The sequence below is a fragment of the Nannospalax galili genome, unplaced genomic scaffold (assembly GCF_000622305.1).
Source record: "Nannospalax galili isolate Female #2095 unplaced genomic scaffold, S.galili_v1.0 scaffold39, whole genome shotgun sequence".
Taxonomy (NCBI): domain Eukaryota; kingdom Metazoa; phylum Chordata; class Mammalia; order Rodentia; family Spalacidae; genus Nannospalax; species Nannospalax galili.
The window spans coordinates 3,730,440-3,756,129 of NW_008346683.1; the positions used below are offsets into that span (position 1 = coordinate 3,730,440).

Sequence of the window (25,690 nt, forward strand, 5' to 3'; positions counted from 1 at the left end):
CCATCCATCCTAGCCTCCTTGGTGAGTTTTAAGCTGTTGAGAGACTCTGTTTCAAAAAAGGCAAGGCTCCTGAGGAAGGACACCTGAAGTTGACCTCTGTCCTCCACATGCGCCCCTCCACACACATGAACATGTGCATACAGAAAGAAAGAAAAGAAAGAAAGAAAGAAAGAAAGAAAGAAAGAAAGAAAGAAAGAAAGAAAGAAAGAAAGAAAAATCATTTTGAAGCTCTAACCCCAATGTGATTGCATTTGGAGATGGGGCTTTTGAGAGGTTCATTGGAGCTCATGAAGGTGGGACCCTCATGATGGACTTAGTGCTCATCTAAGAAGAGACACCTGAGATTTTGTTCATGCTCTCTCCATGTGAGGACAAGAAGGCAGCCATCTGTAAGCCAAGAAGTGGGGCCTCACCAGAACCCAGCCATGCCAGCACGTTGGTGTCAGACTTCTCAGCTCCCAGAGAAATGAGAATAATCACCTGCTGTTTATGAACCCTGAGCCAATGCTGAAAGGCGGTATAAGAAACATGGGTTACAGGAGAGCATCACAGAGTTCCAGGGCATGGCATCTTCCCTAGGAAAGTTCAGGAAAATGCCATCCTATTTGTGTTGCAGGAAAGCAATGATTCTCAAAAACCCTTTCCTCTTAGAGAAACTGGATCATATTTGACACAAGTTGCTTTTGTTTTTATTTTTTTCTACAAGGAATACACATAAAAAGGGCTCACACCCACACCAGACATTGCGAAATGCACTTTTAACTTCCTTCTAAGTTAATTTTATGTCCTCAGCCCTATTTTGTCTTTTTCTCTTAGTTCTTGTTGTTTTTAACTTTTTATTGTGGAAATTTTCAAGTATACATAAAAGAAGAGAAAATATCAACTTTCAACCTCAACTAGTATCTATTGATGGCCGATTGTGTTTCCATACCCGTCTTCCTCTCAAACACAGCTACTTTTTCATGTTGTTAAAGTGAGATCTGCTTCTCATATAGTACCCCTTCTAAGGATATGATTCAGTGTTTGGCTTTTGGGGGGTAAGCTTTGTTTTGTTTTGTTTGTTTTGTTGATGTATCACAAGAGGGAGACATGAGCACCTAGAACTCTACCTTCATGGCCCCACCCCCATTAGCAATGGCTGCCCATCCTCCTTCACCTCAGTTCTTGGCAAGCACTCCTCTCTGTCTCTATGGCTCGCTGGATTGTTTTAAAGCAAACCCCAGATAGCACGTCATTTCATCCAGAAATAGCTCAGAATGTAGTTTTAATACATAAAGCCTCCATTTTACTTCAACATAGCCAAAGGCCATTATTGTACCTAAAACATAATAATTCTTTAACATCATCTAATATACAGTCAGTATTCAATAACCTCCTTTTTATCTGTGTCTTTTCTTTGTCTTTTGAGGTAAGAATTTTTCTTTTTTTAAAAAAAAATGCTCATTTTTTTGTTTTTTACATTTTAAAATGCAAAGTCTTATTTTTAATTTTTTCCTTTTTTATTGAATTTTGGCAAATTTTATACAATATATTTTGACCATATTTAGGCCCTCTCCCTATCTGACCCTTCTTATACCCCCCCCCCGAATTTCATGTACTCTGTCATGTATATTAAGTTCTATTGGATGCACACCAAAGGACATTTGGGGACACAAACCTGACTCAAAAGAATCTTTCTATGTAACCCTAACTGGCCTAGTACTCACTGTGTAGCCCAGGTTGCCCTCAGTTGCACAATTCTACCTCAGCCTCCCAAGTGTTAGGATTGCAAGCATGCACCATCATGCCCAGCTTCAATAGTTCCTGGTTAATTGACTTGTTCTCACTGTATCCAAACAAGGCCTGTCCTCACACGGTTGTGCGACTATCACAACTCCTCTCCTTCTGTTCTTGTTTGAGTGGCTTTTTCCCCCTTGTTATTTACTGGGAGGAAAATGGGTCGTTTTCCTGTAGAATTACCTATGTTCTGAGTTTGGCTGGTGGCAATCCCTGGTATTCCTCGGTCACTGTCTTCCCTGGGAGCTGGGAGGGTAGATCCCAGGATGCCACCTGACTCAGGGCCTGTATGAGAGTTCCCAGGCTGAATAAGGATGCTATCCTATGTCATACCTGGAGGTATAGCCCTATCTGGGGAATTCTATTTTGATGTTAAGACTGACCTATATTGTCTTCCTAACCTCCATCTTAGGAAGTCCCCAACTTCCTAAGTGGGGTCCCCAGTGGTCTTAGCATCAGTCACCATTGCCTGGATGCATTATGACAGTAGGGTTTGCCAAAGGATATCCTTCCTGGTCTCTTTACCCTCCATGTATTAACAAAAAAGAACATTTCTTCATCTTTACTTAACCCATTTTCTGAATAACACCATATCTTAGTAGCCTCCAAAGGTGGCAGTCACTTATTTCTAAGTCATGGGTTATTAACAATTTGACATATTTTGATGCATTTTAAGTCATTATTCTTTCTGACACTCAAATGATCCATCTTGGTTTCTAAGAGTCCTTCAGGTTGATTCATGGCCTTGACATGACAACTTCTTTTTTTCTCACCATGAGGAGATGCTCCTAGCTCACCACACACTTCCTACCTAAATCCAGGGACCAGGATTTCACCAGGGAGCCTGGTTCCCTTCAGGACAATAGCATTTGCTAAGGACCTTAAGTGGAGTGCTAAACATGTTCGTTGCTGTTTTGCTGGCCAGTGCTTCTATATCTTTTGGTGGGCACAGGAAAAATATATCCTAAATCCGTATTGACATTTTGAATTTGGTTTTTATATAATAGAAATTTAATTTAATTTCTTTCAGTTTTCAAATTGTATCTCTTTTTCACTTGGGGCTAGGGTTGTAACTCAGTGGTGTAGTACCTGGCTAACATGGGATGGGGACAAAATAATAAAAGGAGGGAAGAAAAGGAGGGAGGAATGGAGAGAGGAAGGGAGGGAAGGAAGGATTTGGGCTCCTAATAATATGAACATTATTACTATCATGGAGGTTTTAAAATATCAGCTCCATTATTATTCATTCCAACAATGTAACTGCTAAATACATATATATGCACATAGCACATTTCTTATTCATTTCTAATAGTTTATTAGATATTTTCCACCAGGGATATGTAGTTATGCTGTGTTGGGTTGCTGCTGTTCTGGTTCAACAAATCCTTGTGAGACATGGACTGGATGCCGATGACTGATTCTGCAGAGGGGCATGTGTCATTCTGTTCATTAGCCCACTCCAAATATGAGCCAGCTCCAGATCCTTCCAGTATCTCAACATGATCTTGTTTAACAATGTCTCAAACTATGTGGGACACAGAATGACCCAACAGATTCCAGCTACGGTTCTAGCGGGATCAGATAAGACCAACCCCTCCCTCAGCCAGAAATGCATCCATGTGCTTGCCTCCGGGCCTCTGTACTTAGGTTTTTCGTTCCTTCCCTGCCTGGCTCGTGTCCTCGCTTCACCCAAGCCTCTGCTCCAGCTGCCTTCCCTACCCATCATCTACATACATCCTCTCCCCGTTCTTCATCTACCTCACTCCGCTTTCTCTTGTAACATCATTTTTACTTCTACGTCATACCATGTTCTGTTTATTGGCTTTCCTCCCTACCTGCTCCACAGGGTATAGCTATGACAGCATATTCAACAATGCTAGTCAACTTCCTCTTAGTGTCACAAAATAGCTGAGAGGAACAATTTAAAAAGAGCAAAGGTTCATTCTGGCTCACAATTTGGATGTTTCCATCTTTGGTCGGTTGAGTCTATGGTAAGGCAATATATGTGTTAGAGAAGGCTGCTGACCTCATAATGGTTGGGAAGCAAAGAAAGTAAGGGAGGAACTAGGATCCCAATATCCTTTTTAAGGACCCACCTCAATAACCTAACTTCCTCCCACTAGGCCACATCTTAAAGATTCCACCATCTCCCAATAGCACCCTGGGCTGAGGATCAAGCCTTTAACACATGGATCTTTAGAGACATTTCAGTCCAAACTATAGTATGTTCCTATAACAGTACATGGGCAACAGTAGGCAGTCAATTAATTTGTTTAATGGCTAAAAAACATATCTCTAAGTATAGTATCTAGCTGCCCATGAGGGACTGGCTCCACATCACCCACAGACACCACATTCACAAATGCTCAGGTACTCAACTGTACTGGTTAATGTTATCAGCTTGACAAACTCTAGAATCACTTGGAAGCATCTAGAATCACCTCTAGGCCTATCTGTGGGGGATTATCTTGATTGCATTGATTGATACGAGAAGACTCATCTTGACTGTGAGCAAGGCCATTCCCTCTGCAGGGAATCTGGACAAACTCTAGAATCACTTGGAAGCATCTAGAATCACCTCTAGGCCTATCTGTGGGGGATTATCTTGATTGCATTGATTGATATGAGAAGACTCATCTTGACTGTGAGCAAGTTCATTCCCTCTGCAGGGAATCTTGAACTGTGTAAATAGAGAAAGTGAAGTGGGCACTGTACAGCCTTCATTGCTGTCTGTATTTTGACTGTGGATGTGATGAGACCAGCTGCTCTAAGCTCCTGCTGCCTTGACTTCTCCCTGATGGACTGTTCCCTGAGTTCAGAATAAACCTGTTCTCCCTTAAGTTGCTTTTGTCAGGGTATTTTATCAGATCAGCAGGGGAAAAAGACTAAGGCATTAATAAAACGTTTTCACTCTTGCACATAACCTATACCTACCTACCTACCTACACACACACACACACTGCAGACGCTGTGTATCACCCTTAAATTTCTTCACACCCAAAACTATGTAAATGCTTTGTAAATTGTTATTTTCGGGGCTGGAGACATGGCTTAGCAGTTAAGAACACTGTTCTTGAGAAGACCCAGGTTTGAATCCCAGCACCCACATGGCAGCTAACAACTGTCCCTAACTCCAGTTCCAGGGGATCCGACAGCTTCTTCTGTCTTCTGTGGGCATTGCATGACATGCGTGCACTTACCTACATGCAGGCATAACACTCATACACATAAAATAAAAATAATAAAGTTCTTTTTAAGAAATGTTATTTTCAGGGGACTAATGGTAAGTCTGACTGTGTTCAGTATGGACATAACTTTTTTTACCAAGTATTTTCAATCTATGATTGGTTAAAAGCAGGGGCAACAGTGATTGTAAATACACTGCAAATTATTACCAAGCATTTCTTTCAGGTACTGGGCTGGAGGCTGAGGTACCACAGGGGACAAGAGATTGGTTATTTTCCCCATAGGGCTTCAGGCCTATTCATCATCTTGCTTCTATTAATGCAGCTGGATACAGTGTTAGCTCTTCTAAGGGCCACATGGAGCTTTCCTACAATAATTCCTCCAGGTCACTTTCAAACACACAATCCTGATAGTTCACATCTCCCCTCAGACTTGGATGACTGGCGTATTTTAATCTCAGAGGACATTTTGCATTTTCCCAGCCAACGTGTTTTGTCCATCTTTCCAACCTGTTGACTGACTATCCCTCTTGATGCTATGTCATTCGTGAATCGGGTAGACCTTTCCCAGACCTAACTCCAGCCCTTTGGCCTCTGAGCTTTGCTTTCCTTATCTCTTACATGTGATAGTAATTGCTTTGCTGAATGTTTATGATTTTTAATTAAATTATAATAATTGTCCAAAGACCTCCCTGGCATAATGTTTACCATATCCTCAACAGAAGTTGATTTTCATTAGTCGGATAATTGCTGAGGTTTTTTGCTGACACAGAACCGTGAATAAACACTGTTTTGTAAGTTATTCATCTACTTACAAATCTGCCTCTTCCACAATCATCCAAATTCCGTTTGTGTTCTGTGTGGTTTGTAGACTATTGTAAAACTCTCAGAGGTCCAAGAACATATTAGATGTGATTTAAATATTTAGAAATGTGTTAGTCTTTTCTCATCGCTGCGGTGTGCTCAGTGAGGAAGTAGGGAGTGGGGATCTCAGGCCAGGCTGCAGCTGGATGTAACCTCCTAGACTCACCCCTCTAGCTTCAAGACAGTGAGATAAGTCCCATGTCCAGAAAGTTCTACAAGCCCCTTAAACAGCACCACCAGCTGGGGACCAAGTGTTGAAGCCCAGGAGCTTGTGGAGGGCATTTCACATTCGAACTGTAACTAACAATAGGCTAAACAAATGACTCGGCCGAATGGCCATTCCTGTGAGGACTAAGTAGAAATTGGATTCATTCATTCATTGGTCTTGTATCCATGTGAGTACATAGTTATAAAACAAGGTGTGTCAAATGCATCAAAAATAGACAAAATGAAGTGATTCGACAATATATCAAGATGGTAGACATAGAGAACTATTTAAGTGTCTTTGTGTATCTCTGTGCAATCCCAGTTTCTTAGATGAATTAAACTTTTGCTCTGGCCTATAACCCACGGCATCATAATCTGCTTCCTTGACCCACCTTCCCATTGAACTTCACCTTGTCCTCAGGTAGAAGAGCAGACACAGGCAGAGGGCAAGACCATCCTCTGGGACCATTCATTCATTCCAGGTCTTCACAGAGGAACCCCAGTCAGAAGAGGCTGCATTGAATCCTGGACCTTCTGTAGCTCCTCTGTTGCTTCTTTTTGACTAATCTCCCTCCTTGTTCCTTCTCAGGACAGAGCACATGGACACATACACACACACACACACACACACACACACACACACACACACACACACGAGGAAAGCAGAGCAATCCCACAAGCAGCAAGGGAGAGGTAGGTGTAACCCTAAGCATAGATATGGTAGGGAGAACAGAGTGGGTCACAGAGTCAGAGAGCAGGACAAAGGCCATAAGAGAAGGGACAAAGCCAGCAGAATGTGAGGGGAGAAAAGGGGTGGAAAGGGCGGTGACAGAAGACGAGAAGCAAGCAACAAGGAGAACAAGAGGACAGAAGGAAATAAGAGAGATGTTAACCGGAAGAGGAAAGGGATAAGAGGAAAGGTCTGCCAAGGAGAGAGGAAGTGAGACGTCAAGAGGAGGCAGAGAGGGGATAAAGTGGCAGCGGAAAGGGACAGGCGGGTGGTGAGGCTGTGGCTTCACAGTTGGAGTTCTCTGGCCCCACACGCCACACAGCACACGGGTTCTCTTGAATCACAGCTCATTTGGGCCTTCCTGTTTTCAGCTTGTCTTTGCAAACCCTTGGAGACCTTTCCAGCCAGGAAATCAAGCAGAGAACCAAGGTTCTCTGCCTGGAGCCCAGGCCAGAGGCCAGCTCTACATCCCACAGCTATGCTTCTCACACCCCGTCACTACCCTCCATCCTAAGGACCAGCTGCAGGCCACCTGCCCCCTTCTCCAGAGCTGTTCAGGGTCCCCCAAAGGGCCCCTTGTACTCTATGAAGTTGGGGCAAATGTGAGTGGACAACATCAGAACATCAGGATGGTGTCAGGGCTGAGGTGCAAAGGACAGGGGACATGGGAAAAGAGGAAGGTGCCTCTGAGGGCCAGTCCTACTCTGGTACCATCCAGCCAGACTGCCTGCACACAGCCCCTCAGGGCCCCTGCCTGCCTCTGGTCCAATATCAGAATGTTCTGATGTCAATATGAAGGTAGCAGGGGAAGGTAGCATGGGGACAGGCAGGATCCCCAAGGCCAATCAGATGGGGCAGCCCTCCCGGCTGTCCACAGCCTCTAGGAATCAGCCTCTACATTGTCTTGGGATCACAGCTATGGAGCCTTGGCTTATACCCTGCCCTTGGTCTTTGGGAGCTCCCCTAGCTCCTCTCCCTTACCCCAGAACACAACTCTGCTCCTGGCCTCAGCCTAGTAAACAGGGTGAGTTTCTCTCTCAAGCCTCTGGACCACAAAGCCAGTCTGCCAATTGCACGTACTCACATGAACACACATACACACTACTGTATAGGCCCAGTAGCACCTGATACAACAGAATATACACAGCAAACATCGCATGAGCACACAAAAACAGACCACATAGTGCACATCAAATACATGTAGACACACCACGCACTTCATAACACACCCACACTTTAAAATTTTTTAATTGGATTTTTGTGATTCTCATACAATATAATTTGATGGATCCCTTCCCCTACCCAGACCTCACCTTATTGCCCCTGCCCAATTTAATGTAATATATATATATAATATATATATATATGACCTGCAGAGTCTAATTTGTGTCCCAAAATGTTCTTCAGTGTACATCCATCCACTGAAGCCTGGTTAATCTACCAAGACTCCGATCCTTGAAAGAAACTGTGTCTCCCCCTCCCAGAAGCCATCATTTGCCAAAATTTCCTTAGGTTGTATTGGGGTTTCTTACTCACTTCCCCATGTCTATGCTAGGATTTTGTTGGGTTTGAGCTTACATGGGATTTATGCATGCCTGTTATTTTGCCGTGAATTCATATGAGTAACTGACCAGCTGTCTGGAAATCTCTGTTTCCTTGTGGATATCTACCTCTGGCTCTTACAATCTTTCTACCCCATCTTCTGCAACAATCCCTGAGCCTTGGGAGGCAGAAGTTTGATATGGGTTTCTTATTCAAGGATAGGCACTCTGCAGCCTCTTGTTCTCTGTACATTGGCCAGTTGTGGGTTTCTGTGTTAATCACATCAGCTACATTAAAAAAAATCTCTAGTGAGAGCTGAGAGATGCATTAATCTATTGGGTATAACAGTAACTCATTAAACGAGTCAGTTTGCTTTGATAACTATTCAGTGGGAAACTAGTATTAGGCTATCCTCTATGTCCTTTGACCTGACTAGCCTCAGATTCCTAAGCCTGATATCAGTGTCAGGTATGGGCTCCATCCTATGAAGGAACATTTAATCCAATTAGAGAGTGTTTGGTTACTCCCATAATATTCGTGCCACCATTGTACCAGTGGGAATATATTGCCAGGCCAATTGTTGTAGTTCACAGGATTCACAGCTGGGTAAGGATGATGATTATTTTCTCCTTCCGGTAGCATGCATAGCACCTTCCAGCACTATGAACAGTAGTCAGTGGAGATGAGGCTCTGAAGTCAGTACCAGCGTGATTTCTCCTTGTTCATTCTACAGCTCATGAATGAAGTGTCTTCAGCAGTAGGGTCTTTCCATCAAGTTCTAGTGGGTAACCAAGAGCAGGCGCAATGGTCAGTATTGTTTGAAGGTCTATAGGACCCACAGTCAGCAGCTTCTAGAGAGGGAATCCATTCCTGGCATTGAGGGTATTTTTAGTCTATGATGGGACAATGTCCCCTGGCTATAGGGTAACTCCTTTTAATCATTTTTTATAATGTATATGTATTTTCTTTAAGAAGCTTCTATAGTGGTAGATTTTCATATGGCTTTTTCTAAAAGCCTTTAATGTCACTTATTCGGCCCAATACTCCCTCCTCTGCCCTCACATTCCCCACCCTATTTAACACTTCCTATTCCAAGGTTCCCCTTCCCCCTTCCCATGACTGTATCGTCTTCGACCCCTCCCAGGAAGCCTCCCACACCTTGTTAGTTTCTTGACCTCTTTTGGTTTTCAACTGAAACATGCAAATCTAAGATTTCAAAGCTAGCATGGGGCTATGAGAGAGAACATGCAACATTGGTCTTTCTGGGTCTGGGTTCCCTCACTCAGGGTGATTGTTTCCAATTCCATCCATTTACCTACGAATTTCATAATTTCGTTGTTTAAAGATCTGAGTCATATTCCATTGAAACACTTTTCTAACCAGGCTCTCTAATACCCTCATTACACTCTCCCATTTAACCCCCTACCCAATTTTTTGAGAGATTTTTTTTTTTCGGAAAACACAAATTAAACCACTTATTCATTAAACTCCAGACTTTCCTCCTGTGATGTCCCAAATGTGTTGGTTAAAATCTCAGCATCTGCTTAGAGCTAGCAGAGCCCTTCACAAATTGTACCCAGAGAATGTTATCCAGTTATTGTTCCCATCCTCCTGCCCAGCGTTCAGGTGACCACCCTGCCCTTCCCAGAGGCCCTGACAGTCACACTTTTTCATTCCTCCACAGACCGTACCTAGTCACACACCCAGTGCATCTGAGAACTGTATTCATCCTTCTGAGCCCCTTGGACCTCACACCTTCTCTAAAGAGGTCCCAGGTAGAATCAGTGCCTTCCTCTCTGTTCCTTGGGAAAGTAGGCAGTGGGAAGTTTTGCCTCCTGCATGTGTCTCCCCTGTGAAGCAGGTGATCTCTGTTAGAGAGCACACTTCCCCCATGCGGGCAGGTACTCAGTAGAGGTGGGGTGGGTGGCCATACTCACAAGTCCTCCTCGTCCCACAGATCAAAGTAGAAAACCAGCATGACTACCAGGACATCACCAGCATAGTGGCTATGGCCAAAACCTATGCCACTACAGAGGCCTTCATCGACTCCAAGTATGACATCCGCATCCAGAAGATTGGATCCAACTACAAGGCGTACATGTGAGTCTGCAGACAGGAGTTGGGAGGAAGGTGGGAGAGGATGGGAAGAACCGGCCACCCCCAAGCCCCATGGTGACCTTTCTCCCCCAGACTCTCCCTGAGTGCATCCTGCCCTCTGGTCTTACAGCTGAGGCCTCATGTTCTATCACAGCTTAGTCACACATGCAAGCTACCCAGTGAAAGAAACTCAGCTTGTTAGGGGGAAAATGCAGGGTGTGTGTGTGTCTGTCTGTCTGTCTGTCTGTGTGTTTTTGTGTGTGTGTCTGTCTGTCTGTCTGTGTGTTTGTGTGTGTCTGTCTGTCTGTCTGTCTGTGTGTTTGTGTGTCTGTGTGTGTGTGTCTGTCTCTGTGTGTGTGTGTCTGTCTGTCTGTCTGTGTGTTTGTGTGTGTCTGTCTGTCTGTGTGTTTGTGTGTCTGTGTGTGTGTGTGTCTGTCTCTGTGTGTGTGTCTGTCTGTCTGTCTGTGTGTTTGTGTGTGTGTGTCTGTCTGTGTGTGTTTGTGTGTGTGTGTGTGTGTATGGTGTGTAAAACAGAAATCTGTCATCCTCTGGAACCAGCAATACCTGTTAGAAAGTCAGATTAGGTTCTTTGGTTGCAAGCAACAGAGAGCACTCCTGAATATTCCATTGTGTGTGTGTGTGTGTGTGTGTGTGTGTGTGTGTGTGTGTGTATGTGTTTTAAGGGAATTGATTATGAAAGCATGGGTAATCAAAAAATTTAAAAAACAAACTAAAACTCCTTTAAATTATTGATTTTGTTCAGAATTTCAGAAACATTAGAAGTCAGAGCAGTCCCAAGAATATGAGTAGCCAGAAATAACAGGTGATACTCCCAGCACTGCCCATGGGCGAGGAATCCTCCCCAGTGTGTGATTCCTCAGAAACAGCAAGGATTCACCCAGCTTCTGCATGTGGGTTAGAGAAAGGCAGAAAATCATCATGGAGAGTCCCAGCAAGAAGGCAGACAATTGGAGCAAGGTCATTCTTGGTGGAAATAGAGGTGCTAAGGCAGAGCTGTGAGTGCCAGGTGACAAAACCAGTCCACCACCCCACTCCAGGGTGGGTCATCAAAGGATGGGCTCCTGGATAGCTGAGACCATAGCCTCAGTGGGACTGTGGAGGAGGCGGGAAGGCTTTCCCTTGGAGAGGTCTTACCTGCTTCTGGGCCTCTCTGCCCTCAGTTTGGAAAGTTTCCTCCACAAATGCTGCCTCCATTTCAAATGGTGAGACTCCACACAACCAACTGTGGCTGTCACCAGCTGTTCATACAGCACTGGCTGTGGGCATAGCTTCATATTTGAGGTCTGCCGTGGTTAACCATGGACAGTTGGACAGTCTGTCTGTCCATGTGCTTCAGTCCAGCATAGCTTGTGCCTGAGGACTCTGTGGACAAGCCCAGCAGCCACTTGATTCTGTAACGGAAGTCTGTCAATCACAGCTGTGCAAATCCTTGAATGTATAGCCTGCTTTGGCTATTCGCCCCCTGGGTTGCCTAGGCCAGCAGATACCATGTCTTTGTGTAAAGGCCCAGGTAAGGGCTATGGAGGTAGTTCAGCCTGAGGACCTGAGTTTGATCCCCACAGCCACATACAAAGCAGGCATGGTGGCAAGCACTTGTTATACCATTGCTGAGAAGGAGACAGGCAGATCACTGGGGCTCACAGGCCAGCCAGCCTGCTCTAATTGGCAAGCCCTGAGTCCCAATGTGAGACTTGGTCTCCATAAAACAAGGTGGATTTCTCCTGAGGAACAGCACCAGAGTTGACCTCTGGTCTCCACATGTACCCTTATCACATGTGAACCTGTGCACATACAAACATATATATATATATATATTTGCATATACATACCTCACGTACACATAAAAAAATTTAATAGGGCTGGGGGGATGACTCAGTTGATAAAGCACTTGAGTTGCAAACATAAAGACCTGAGTTGGATTTCCAGAACGCACATAAAAATGCTGGGTGCAATGATATGCACTTGTAATCCCAGTACTGAGGAGGCAGAGACAGGAGGATTTCTAGGGCTCACTGGCCAGCCAGTCTAGTCTAACTGGTGATCTCCGGGCCAATGACAGATACTGAAAGAGGTGGATGGCATTCCTGAGGATGACACCTGAAGCTGTCTCCAGCCTCCACAAGTATACATTGATGATATGTATACATACATGCACACACACGTGCGTGAGCACACACACACACTAAAAAATAGTAAGGAAAATAATAATAAAGAGCCCGAGTGTTGATTTTAAACTTTGCCTTCACAGCCATGTAGTCAATTGCAACTGCTTTGCTCAGCCATTACCTGAAGCACTTTCTAGTGATGCAGGCAGTTGACTAAGGACATAGTCCCAAGAAAGAGACAGAGTCAATCCTCAAGGGCTAGCTCTGTCCCATCCTGACTGTCCCCAAGGCAGGCCAGAGCTGTCACTGCTCTCGGATGTCCTCTAGGAATGTCTCAGGGATAAGATCACCTCCTTCTGCACCATCTGGGTGAATTCCAATGAGGCACTCCAGTGCATTCTGGAGGCCCCATGATATCATTTCCCGCCTCTCCTCGTTGTTAGAATTTCCATTTGACATTGACGACACCTTGCCCCGGTTTCTTTTCTCAAGGATTACCTCATTGCTGCATTCTTTAGGCTGAGCCTTTCTGGCTTGACAGCTCCAATTTGTCATTGGTTACAAAGATTCCTGGACCCTAGGTTGGTCCACATCCAGGGGATGGGGACCATGCTACATTTCAGCTGAGAAAATCCTCCCTGCCTGAAACCATTCAACCTCCTGCACTCAGGCCTTTGTACTTGCTGCCCCTGGCATGTCACTGTTTTTTAGATCCTTTTAGCAAACACAGGCAGGACATACCTGTGTGTATTTATCCATGTATACACAAGCCTCCATCCACCTGCATGTATGTATATTACTCTATATGGAGTCATACACTGTTGTCTGCACTTTCATTCAGCACTATGTGGTTTGCTCTTGCATTCCCTGATTGCTTGTCTATCCCTTCCTGTGCCAGCCAAGAGGAAGCTCACTTCTACTACCCACTACCCACTGAGTTATCTGCTTGACCCCCATCCATGCGGACAGTTTTGGCCTGTGCCTTCTGGCTCAGTGGAAAACAACTTTACCATCTGCAGCACGTCAGACCTTTGGTCTTAGAGCCTCCACTCACGTCCAAAAGCTCAGGCCAGAAGCTTTTCCTCCACCCACTTCTACAGGGTTGTGCACATGTGCTATAGTCTGTGTCCCCTTGGAATTCATGTTGAAATTCCAACCCACACCCAAGTGATGATCCTAGGAAGAAAGTTTGGGGAGGGGATTATAACATCAGGACAGACTCTAGAATGGGATTAGTGCTTGTTCTAGTTTCATTCTGTTGCTTTGATAAAACCATGGAAGAACGCTTTGGGTTCTGGTTGTCTTTTCTCAACTTGACACTAACTAGGAACACCTGGTAAGAAGAGCCTCAACTAAGGAATTTCCTCCATCAACTTAACCTACAGATATGTCTGTGGGGCATATTGCTGGTTGGTGTAGGAGGGCCCAGCCCACTGGGGGAGGTGCCACCCCGAGCTAGGTATGGTGGCACATGCCTTTAATTCCAGCACTCAGGAAGCAGAGGCAGGCAGATCTCTGAGACTGGGGCCAGCCTGGCCTACATAGCGAGTTACAGGCCAGCTGGGGCTACAGGGAGACCTTGTCAAAGAAAAGAAAAGAAAAGAAAAGAAAAGAAAGAGAGAGAAAGAAAGAAAGAGAGAGAAAGAGAGAGAGAAAGGAAGAAGGGAGGGAAGGAGGGAGGGAAGGAAGGAAGGAAGGAAGGAGGGAGGGAAGGAAGGAAGGATAGGAAGGAAGAGAAAAATAACTGAGCAGGCCGGAGGAAGCAGGGCAGCAAGCAGCACTCCTCCATGGTCTCCACTTCAGGTTCTGCCTCCAGAATCCCCCCTGTTCCTGCCCTGGCTTCCCTCAATGATGGACTGAACATAAACTGTAAGATGCAATAAACCCTTTCCCCCCTAAGTAGGTTCTGGTCAGTTTTTTTCACGGCAACAGAGAAGCAAAGGACACACTCTGATCAAAAGCAACTTCAAGAAGAAAAGGGTTTGCCTCAGCCTCCAGGTCACAGTCCATCATTGAGGGAAGTCAGGGAAGGAACTCAAGCAGGAACCCAAAGCAGAGACCATGGAGGAATGCTTCCCGCCACCTCCATCACAGGCCCATGCTTAGCTAGCTTTCTTATACAACCCAGGACCACCTATCCAGGTAGTAGTGTGTCCCACAATAGACTGGGCTCTCCTGCATCAATTAATGATCAAGACAATCCCCCACAGACATGTCCACAGGCCAATCTGATATGGGAAGCATCTCAATTGAGAGGCCCTTCTCAGGTGACTCTGGGCTGACAGTCAAAGCTAAGTAGGACAGTGCTTTAGAAAGGGATATCAGAAGGACCCCTTACCTCTCTTCCTACATGAAGACACAGCAAGCGGGGATTATCGAAGAACCAGAAAGTGAGTCCCTCATCAAACACTGAATCTTCGGACACCTTGAGCTTGGATCTCCAAGCTTCCAGAACTACGAAAAAGAAATTATTTATTTATAAGCCACCAAGCTTAAGGTCTTCTGTTATATCAGCCCAAACAGATGAAGGTAGTTTACAATGCAGACAGATGCTTCGTTCACTGCCTCCATTGCATCCTGCATCTCAGTGGCTACATTACATTCAGGACAAGCACAAGGACCTTTCTTGCATGTGTGATGGCTTGACCGGCTCTGCATGGAGAGTCAAGGTTAAGAGAGTAGGGCATGTGAGATATGGTTTGGGGGTATCTGTACCAAGAGAGAACAATAGTGATACTGAAGCTGTCTCCTTCGGTTATGTGAGGCTGACATGAGCCAGCACTTGTGAGGCCCTTAGACACATGTCTCAGACACCCAAAGCAGTCCTCAACTATCAGCTCTCCCAATCCTTGTCCTCTTGGAAGGAGAGCAATCTGGCTTGTGTCCCTGCTGCTTCAGCCCTTGGAATGTCTTCATTTCTTATCTCTTTTTACTGGAAATCACAGCATAACCCATTGTGCTAAGAGATTTATGGGAATATTTCCTCTCATTCACACAAGACCCCGTTAAGGTTACCCAGCTACAATTATTCCCATTTTTACCAAGGTGTAAATAAAGAGGAGCATTTTCCCATGATGGTACCAGTAGAAAATGCTGGAACCAGATGTCCAGACATCAGTTCTTGCCTTCTCTCGTCACCTGTTGATCTGCCAAGGCACAGCTCAATGACTTCCTTCTGGGGTCACATTCAGAAACGCTGGCTTCCACTTTTCTCCCCTGTAGCTCACGTCCATAGCTAACTTACCACGCCCATCCTCTGGCTCAAGTCTAGAAAAAGTAGTGAGTGAACAGCCTGAGGATGGGGTCAGCTTTGCGCTCGCAGGTTAGTCCACACCCAGGACGTAGGCTAACCCTACGAGCCTTGCCAAAGTGAACTGAACTCAACCTGACTGACAGAGCTCATTGATGGCAGTGAACTTCTGAATTGCTGTGATCACCCCCAGCTTTTCAGAATTTACACATCTGATTCTCTCTTTTAGAAGGTTACATTCTCTTTCCCTGTTCATCCTTTGGTCTCAGCCACACACCTTCTCTTGGCCAGAAGACAAACAGGTTTTTTGTTTTGTTTTGTTTTTTGTTTTGCCTGCCATTTTAAGTGTGGATTCAGACGTGCCCTGGGTTCTCCTCAGCATCCATCCTCCCTCATACAATCAGTAGCTACCAGGCACCTCCTGCATGCCAGGCCCCAGTGACGCTGAGTGTCCAGGGCGTGTTGTAAAAACAGTCCCCTGTTTGGGGGACTTCCCCTCTATCAGGACAGGTTGGATGAGCACACCTGAGCACAGTGCAGGGGTAAAGGGGACAGGACAGTCCTTATTCCACATTCAAATGAAGCCTTGGGGGTGAGCAAGAAGTTAGGAAGGCAAAAGTGGAAATAAAGGCTGCCTGGGGCAGCAGGAGGAGTGTGTGTGCAGGCCCCAGTGCAAGGGAGGAACCGTGCATGGGAGATTGCTAAGAGGAAGACAGCTGTGACCAGGGGAGAACAAACTCCAGAAAAGCAGAGACAGCAGTGAAACGGGCAGTGAGGTGGACAGAGGTCACAAAGCCGTCCCAACTCTTCACCATGGGAAAAATATTTAGAATTCATTTAAAAAAAAAAAAAAACCTCCAGATTCATGAGGGGCTACACTGCTTCCCTAGTTCTCTTCAAAAACAAGAGGCCATGCATTTTTTTAGCGATTGTTCTGTTGCTGTAACAAGATACTTGAGATAATCAACTTAAAAGGAAGAAAGGTTTGTTTTGGATCACAGTTTTAGAAGTTTCAGACTATGGTTACTTGCCCCTATTGCTTTGGGCCTGTGGTACCACAGTCCAGAAGACCATGCATGGCTCAGGAGGCTGCTCACATCACGGTGGCCAGGAAATCAAAAAACAGACAGGAAGGACTGGGGTCCCAGTAGCCCCTTAAAGGCATGCCCCCAGTGACCTGAGTGTCTTCTCTCAGGCTTCACTTGCTGAAAGTTCCACCACTTTCCAAAACACCATGGATTCTTTTCTAATAATACCATGGATTACAGGCTGAAAAATCAAGCCTTTAACATGGGCTGGGAGACACTCCAGTTCCAAACTACAGCACCAAGGTTTTCACAATTTTATCTGATTGTGTCAGCCCTCTTAATATTTTATTTTATGTGTGTGAGTGCATTGCCTGCATGTGTGTAAGTATACCCATGTCGTGCAATGCCCTCGAAGGTCAGGTGTGGGATCCCCTGGAACTGGAGTTATCGATGGTTGTTAGCTGATACGTGGGTGCCAAGTCCTCTGTGAGAGCAGCCAGTGCTTTTAACCCACTGAGCCATCTCTCCAGCCCATGTGTCAGTCCTTTTAAAATTTAATCTTTAGGGGCTGGAGAGATGGCTCAGCAGTTGAGAACACTGGCTGTTCTTGAAAAAGACCCCAGTTCAAATCCCAGCACCCACATGGCAGCTAATAACCGTCCGTAACTCCAGTATACACACACATAAAATAAAAATAATAAATAAAATATTTTTTAAAACTTAATCTTTAAATTTCAAAAGCAGTTTAGAAAATAATACATAAGGTCCAGGAAGTAAATAAATCAGCATGAATGGAAATTACAAAAAGGAAAATAAAGTTGAAAATAGAAAACAAACCTGTAAGTATGTATTATGTGTAATGTGATCCAGAAATTTGAAATAGAGTCTCCTAAAAGCCAAAGCAAAGAAGGAAAGCAGATTGGTGATAGGATCCCTAATGTCCTTGGTGTATGGTTTGTTCTAACCCAGGAGAACCTCCATCTCTGGAAACTGGAAGGCCAACACTGGCTCTGCCATGCTGGAGCAGGTGGCCATGACAGAGAGGTAAGAGACAAAGGACATATGGAGAGATACCAGTCATGGTGGGAGCTGGGGGTTGGCAAACAGCCTTGAGAAGATGCCATCCCACCCTCTGTCCAGTGTCCCTACCTACAGAGCACTTCCCCAGCATGCTCTCCTTAACTATCAACAGCAACTAGAAGTCACCTGTCAAAATAATATTTACAGATGGCAGAAGTTCAGAGAGGAGACGAGGTTTGCCCAGCATCCCAGAGCTGAGGGTAAAATTCTGAGGTCCTTGACTCCAAGTCCAGGGGACTTCCCAGACCTGCCCTGCTGCCTCAGGAAGAGAGATGGGAGCATTCACCTGTCCCCTTTGTGTGCAGACAGCTGTGAGAAAGTATCATTAGGACACTAGAGAAATGGAATGGCCTCGGTCCCCAGACTCACTCCTATTTCCATATGAACAGGGAGAGGCTACTTTCCCTTAAATCATGAGTGTTTCGAGGTGCACTGTGGCTGAGGGACCTAGAAGTTTGTCTCCCTTTTTTAGCTTCTTCTGTTGAGGAAGGGCTCAGTACCCACACTCAGAGCCAGATACATATACACATACACACACACACACACACACACACACACACACACACACACACGTTTTTCCTTGGGAGCCCAGTGAATGCTGCCTGCAAGAATGCAGCAGTGGTCAGGGCATGGGCTCTGGAGTCAGTAAACACTTAAGAGTCCACAGCATGCCACAGTGTGATGTGCAGTCAAGAAACCAAGACAAAAAAGCGTTGATTCTTCCCTCTAAGAACTGTGAGTGAGCTGCAAGCATCAAAACCCATCATACTAGTTTGTATTTTAGGGATTTATCAGCTTCCGTTGCTGAAAACTCAAGAGGTAAACCTTCGGGAGAGACTTGTTTCTCTTCCCTCAGTTGAAGTGGTTTCTGTAGTTGCTGCATTGGGCCATGTTTTCGCCTACGGTGTTTATAGCATCTCTGGGCTGAAAGCCTCAATAACAAGTCCAGCAGAAAAAAAGGCATCTTTCCTAACCACTTCATCCAAAGCCTGGAACCTAGACTTATGGACTGCTTGCTTGGCCAGGCTTGGGTCACATGATCATCTCTGAGTCAATCACTATGGCTGAGATGGCTGCTGTGCTGGGATTGGGTAAACCTATCTCAGCTTTCTAGGCAGGATGCTGAAGAGGGTCTAACCTCTGTAGAAACAATGGCTGAGTTTCAGTGAGTGATGTAATGCCAGGGTATATTGAGAAGTCTTTAGTAGGAGAGAAAAGAAATGCTCTACCCATTATAGCATCAACCATCATTTCCTGCTCCTCTTCTAATGGAGGAGACCATTACAACCCAATTCAATAATGTAGGGACAGCATGAGCACTGAGTTCTGCAATGGGGCACCCAATGAAGTCTAGGGAAGGAAAAGTCAGGGAAGGGTCCCTGAAAGAAGGTGCCAGAATTCCATTTTAAAGAATGAGTGGGAATCCAGGAGAGCCAGCATATCTATAACTATTGTGTTGGTGCCCACTGGGAGCCACTCATGGAACTAAGCCCTAGGGGAATACTGGTAAGGAAAAGGGACACCAGTCCTACCCTCATGGGACTTCCAGTTCAGTGGCTATAAGCTGAGGAAATCACGTGACCAGAGTGACCCTGACCCTTCTTAGCCCTGTGACTTTGGATAAGTTAGAAATGCTGCTGAACTTCTTCAATCAGAAAATGAAGACAAAAGAATCAAGTTCTAGCACCATCATGAGGACTAAGCAATGCTTACCCCAGCACATGCCCCTGTCCAGGAAGATACTGCCCTTGCCAGCAATCCCAGGTGGGAGCTGCAGTTTCCACCTGGGAACCCATAGGTACTAGCTGGTCTCCAGGGCGTTGCACCAGTTACCAGGCACATCCCTCCCCCAGGGGATGTTTGTAGGTGGTCAGTGCCCTCCCTCTTCATGACCTATCCAGACTATGAGTCTTGCCCTCTCCGTTGCTTCAGAAACTTGTCACAAAGATCCCCAGCAGGCTACCATCCTGTGGCTCTATTCAGTATCAGGTCACAGGAATCACTCTAACAGAAACCTCCCACAGGGCAGGATCTGCTTGGCATGCTCTCACCTTCATGAAGTCAAGGTCAGTGCTCAGGGGCTGGACAGAGCTCCCCAGTCCCATTCCCACAGGGCCCACATCCCTGGAAAACTTTAAACAGGCCCAACCCATCCTCTGCCTGGTTCATCTGTTTGCTGGGTAGTGTGACTCCTGGGCAACTGTCACAAGGCCTGGTTGGTGCTAGTCCCATTTGGCTGGAGGGGAGCCTTTCCCACACTAACTTTCCACACTGGGGTGCCTGCCTCTGGGGTATGGCATGCAGGTGACACAGGCGTTCATCATTTGTAAACAGCCTCTGGAAACCAGTTTTCTCTAGACCTAGGTCTAGACTTCTGCCTCCTGTGGGAAGAGCCCTGGCCCATGAGCGTGTCTCAGGGCAGAGGTTTCCCTGAGCACGTGATGTCCCATGAGTCAGCCAACAGCTCCAAATACAGTAGCACTAATCAAGGAGCCTAGAGGCTTGCAGAGCTCCAAGGATCAAAGTTATCGCAAGAATGAAGCTTCACAGCAAAGTCTCATGGAAAGATTAAGGACTGGTAAAAGGCATCTGATAACACAGGGAATAGCCCTAAGGCTGGACACTGATTTATATATGGGCTTCATTATCCTTTTGAGTCCCAAGCACAAGAAGAATCAGCTCACAGATAACGGAAACTAAAGCAGCAAGAGGGAGAGGCTCAGCCTCAAATTACTAAGGAAATAATATCAAAATTCCGGGTCTCTAGCTGACAGATCAGTCCATAAAGTACTTGCCATACAAGCTTAAGGACCTGAGTTCTATCCCCAGAACCCACATAAAAAAGCCAGGCATGACAGTGTGCTGTTATAATCCCAGCACTGGGGAGACAGAGACAGGAGGAGCTTGGGGCTTGCTGGCCAACCAGCTTAGCCTGTTAAGCAAGCTCCAGATTCAGTGAAAGACCCTGTCTCAAAAAAAAAAAGAAAAAGCTGGATGGCTCTTGAAGAACAGCACCTGAGGTTGACTTCTGGCTGCCACACTCCTGCATGCACACAGATGAACCTACCCAACATGTTCAGCATAAACACACGCACACACACACACACACACACGCACGCACGCACGCACGCACACACGCACACACGCACACACTCCAGTTCTTCTATGTCGAGTAAGAACAGATGAGTTGTGGGACCTGGACACAGACAGGATCTAGGAATGGAAGCCACACCGTCATTTATTAATCTCTAAGCCTCAGTTTCTTCATCTGCAACAGGCGTTCAGCCCTCCATGATTAGGTTGTGGTGAGATTAGAGGAGAGGAGGAGTCAAGCCCCCAGAAAAAGAATGGCACATAGTAAGAACGGAGTGGGTGTGAGTCTGCATCCTTCCTTTTACTCCCAGCATGCTCCTGGCTGTAATTAGATGAGAGGAGAACTAAGATAGGTCCCAGGTGATCTAGGTGAATCTGACCTGTCGTTATCCTGCTGGGTGCCCTTCATGAGTTACCCTTCCTCTCTAGCCTCAGTGGGCCCTAGTGGCTAAGACTAAAGAGTGAGTCCTAAAGCCTCTTCAGCCATGGTCCCTCCTCATTCCGGGGCTTATGGCTCAGAGAACACAAATAGATCCGGGAGAGATGCAAGAGCATTGGCACAAAGTCCCCTGTGACTCCCAAATCCAGCCCACAAGAGAAGCCAAGTGTGAGCCCTGAAGATTTCTCCAGATACAACCAACTCCTTGTTGTAAGGTCAAAGTTCAGAGCCCACATCTGTCCCCAGCAAAGCAAACTGGCCCCACAGCCATCAGAAGCTGGAAAGGGAACAAAAGCAATTGGTCCAAAGGGCCAGGCCCCTGGGCCAGACAGGAGCAGTTTGACCAGCTTCCCCTTCCCCCAGCCTCCTCAGGCTCTGGGAGAATACACCCTTTGTCCCCCACAGGCTCTTGTCTGTCTGGGGCTCTGTGCTGGGAGGGCAGCCTAGAGGGATTTCTAGGGCCCTTCAAGCAGCTTTCCCAAGGGAAAAGGGCTGCTGGGGCAGCTGGGTGTCCAGGATGGCTCCAGATGGGGGGCAGGGTAAACTCCGGCTGCTGCAGTGCCAAGGTTGTGGAGCGGCGATGTGGCAGCACATGGCCACCATCTCTGAGGTCATGCCCCCACCTCCCGCTGGAGCACATCACTCTCTGTGCCTGTTTCGCTGAGCCTGTCTCTCTATCTCCCCATTCCCTCTATCCCTCTGGCCTCCCACCCCGCTGCTTACCCCACTCACTGTCTGCTTATCCTTGCAGGTACAGGCTATGGGTGGACAGCTGCTCAGAAATGTTTGGCGGCCTAGACATCTGTGCTGTCAAGGCCGTCCACAGCAAGGACGGCAGAGATTACATCATCGAGGTGAGGCATGAAACAGGAAGGCCCAGCCTGGTCCACCCCCAGCAGGAGGAAACTCAAGCTGAACACCAGCATGGCAGCCATACCTGGCTCCTGACCTGGCAGATGCAGCTCAGGCCTTAGTGAGCCAGTCCCAGAGGCATCTTCCCCTCTGCCTCATGCACCTTGCCCACCTCAGCTGGCGGCAGCAGGAGCCTCCCTGCTCAGCATGCTGACCTCAGCCTCCAGAGCTCAGGGTACCAGCCATAACTTTTCCTAGCCTGTCAAGCCAAGAGTCCATAAGATTCCATCCCATTGGGCCTTGGCAGTGTCCCCGGTGCTCAAGCACATGAAGTGACCATAATTTCCTGGTCACTATGCAAGAATTCCATCATTTTATTCATGATGCGCTCTGGGGCTCCCTTGGGCCAGGCACTGAGGAGCTTTGGGACATAACTTTGAACACAACAGGTACAGAGTCAGCAGCCTTGGTGGGGAAGGAGACAAAGAAGAAATGGCAGGGCATTGCAGGCCATGGGGATACCATTGTGTAGCCTGTGGCTGGAGGAACAGACGCAACGTCAGAAAACAGCAACGTAAGAGATGTTCACAGATTGACAAGGGGTCCAGAATCGCTCTCAAGATCCTCCTGTGACCCATACCTCTCTTCATCCCACAGCATCCTTGTGTCTCTGTGACCCTCCCCACCATCCTCGGGGTCTCCTTGTCCTCTCGTCACATCTGACTCCTGCCTCCCGCACCCCAAGTGGTTCTCCACAGCTTTCACCTGAAACACCCCCATGGCCTCAGGGGTCCTCTCCTCTCCCAGCTGCCCATCTCTACAGTCACACATGGACCTTGTAGCTCACTCCTTCCATGAGGCTCACTTCTCAACCCACAAGGGAGGAATGGGCTGACACCAGGTCAAGACACGTGAGGGGAGCCCTGTGGCCGCCCCTCCCCTGCAGCTGCCTCTCCACGGGTGTGGGCAGCTAATGGGAGGCACATGGCTGGGGTGACCACAAGAGCCAGTCAGTTCTCCAGTCCCTTATGTCTGCCCTGCTCCCCAAGGACCAACGGGCAGCAGCACCAGGTGACTAAATGGTTGGAAACATGTCTCTGCCAAGAGAGCAACCCACCAGGGCAGGAAGGGGCTTCCTTGGCAGTAGGGCAGGGTCTCACTTGCTGACTTCCTCCCTAGAAAGGCCTAAGGCTTCCACAGGATGAGTGGCATCTCTGTTTAGGATCCTGTTCTCCTTTCGTCAGGGACCGCTTTCCCTCTAACACCAGACCAGAGGTGGGGCGAAGGCCATTTCCCCTGGGGTATCACAGCTCTGACAAGCCACTTAGCCTTGAACTTCCTCACTAGGACACCAGATATGAACCTGGCTTTGGCTCACACATGCTTCTTCATCTCTTCACTCTGGGCATTTGACCCTAAACCAAATGAGTGGGATTTAGCCTTTGGCAGGAGAGTAGGAGAAAGCCACTGTCCCATTAAGAGTGAGAACCCGCCCTGGTCTCCTGGATCAGCATTCTCCACCTAGGAGCTCTGGTCTCTTGAGATTCTCCACTTTCTTTTTTTAGAACAAAAAAGCCTCTGCACCCATGGGTCCCAGCTCCAGACACTCAGGGGGTCAGGAATGCAATGTTTCAGGTTAAAATAAAAAGTAAAAGCAGTGGGTTTGAACTTTAAAAATATAAGAAAACAACTTTTCAAAAATGTTCCAGAAAAAAAAAGATGTCTTTCAGATTTTTTTTCTCAGAAACATTGGAGAATATTTTTCCTTTTCCTTTTGGGTTTGGGGTGGATCAAGGAAGACTGGGAGCTTGTTACTTGGAATATAAAATGTATTTTTCCCAGAAAGGGGAAAAAAAGATAGTAGGGATCCAAAAATACTACCCTTCAGCCACCTCTGCGGTGAGAACAGTTTGTGTGACATGTTCAGTGAGGGTGCTCATGGTCCTCAGGGGAAGCACCCTTGAACTTGTCCTCTCTGACCTGTCCAGGGGATGACCTTCCTCACTGGGAAGAAAACATTTCCCTGGGGAGAGCGAGTGTCCACTTCCTCTGGCTGCGTCCACTATGGGGATTCCAGTTCCTGACCTCATGTTCCTTGTGGTGGCTGTTTTCCACTGCACAGAGTGTGGGGAACTAGCCAGGATGGAAAGGGGTGGGCAGGGTGGGAGGGAGGAGCACCGGGCAGGGTGCGGGAAGCCCATGTGCTTTGGGGACAGACTCCATCCAGCCCCATTGTAACTGCTGATGGAGACTGCCTATGTGCCATGAGGGGTCCCAGATTCAGATACATATCCCACCCCAGGGAGCTCCATTTAAGGGTGGTTTTCAGGACCTGCTGACATCCATATCCATGTCATTGAATAGCTTTCTTTTCAGCTTTTGAGGCACACTGGGTGCTTGTACTCACAGACCCCTAAAAATCCCACCAGAAGGGTCTTAGCAGCTGCTTGAACCCTTAGTTAACAGTTGACAGAAAATCTACGCATAGTGGAAAAGGGGTTTATCCAAGGCCTCTTACGAAGTCGGTAGCAAAACATAGGCCTGGATACCCCGTTGCTTCTTCTAAGATCCTACCACAAAGAGCTGCCCAGTACTTGGTAAGAATGTCCCTGCTGACTTAGAACTTAGCACTCTCCTACCCTCGTTTTCATCATCACTCTCATGAGGAGAATCGTAACAATTATAAGCCCTGCATCAAAGAGCTATTCTTGTTATTTTGAGGAAGGGTCTCATGTCACCAAAGCTGACCTCAAACTCAGTTATGTGGTCAAGGAAGACCTTGAACTTCTGATCCTCCTGCCTCCACCTCCTGAGTGCTGGGATTACAGGTGTGTGCCACCACACTCATATTTATTAAGTGCTGAGGATGAACCCTGAGCCTCATGCATGCTAGGCAAGCACTCTACCAACTGAGCCACATCCCCAGCCCATCAAAGAGCTAGTCTAGGATAGCTCTAGCATCCATATCCAGTTCTTAGAATAGTGCCTTGCACATGTTCAGTGCTCAGTGAAACTGCACTCTGTGCCTTAAATAATGAGCAGAGCTTACTGCAAGACCCTCCCCTTCCTCCAGGGCACAGGCTGCCCCTGACCTTCTAGGCTTACAGATGGCAAGTGATAGTTCTGTGAACTAAGCTCTCCAATGGGACCCCTAAGACAGCACAGCACAAATACAGGTACAGAGAGGCTCCTAGGAATTCATGCAGTCCTGGAGGGTTTCCCAGAGGCTGGCTAGGTGGTTCCCGGACCAGCCAGGTGAGGAGTGGGCTGAGGGAATGAGGTACGGAACCTGGAAGAGAGAACCTACCTGAACAAAGGGGAAGCAAGTAGACAGGTTTGACAGGGTGAGGCAGGTGAACACTACTGGCTTGATTTCTATGGTAGAAAAGAGAGGGTGACCAACAGCTTTTTTTTTTTTTTT

At 46.8% G+C, this 25,690-nt stretch overlaps 1 protein-coding gene across 1 annotated transcript in view; it reads left to right on the plus strand.

The window, feature by feature from the left end:
* LOC103742112 (synapsin-3) overlaps positions 1-25,690 on the plus strand; it is a 75,459-nt gene that overhangs the window by 36,226 nt on the left and 13,543 nt on the right. The window contains exons 2-4 of the mRNA XM_029568343.1: positions 10,262-10,404; positions 17,775-17,849; positions 22,169-22,271. Coding sequence (XP_029424203.1) covers positions 10,262-10,404; positions 17,775-17,849; positions 22,169-22,271 — 321 coding nt within the window. The remainder of the gene's footprint in view (positions 1-10,261; positions 10,405-17,774; positions 17,850-22,168; positions 22,272-25,690) is intronic.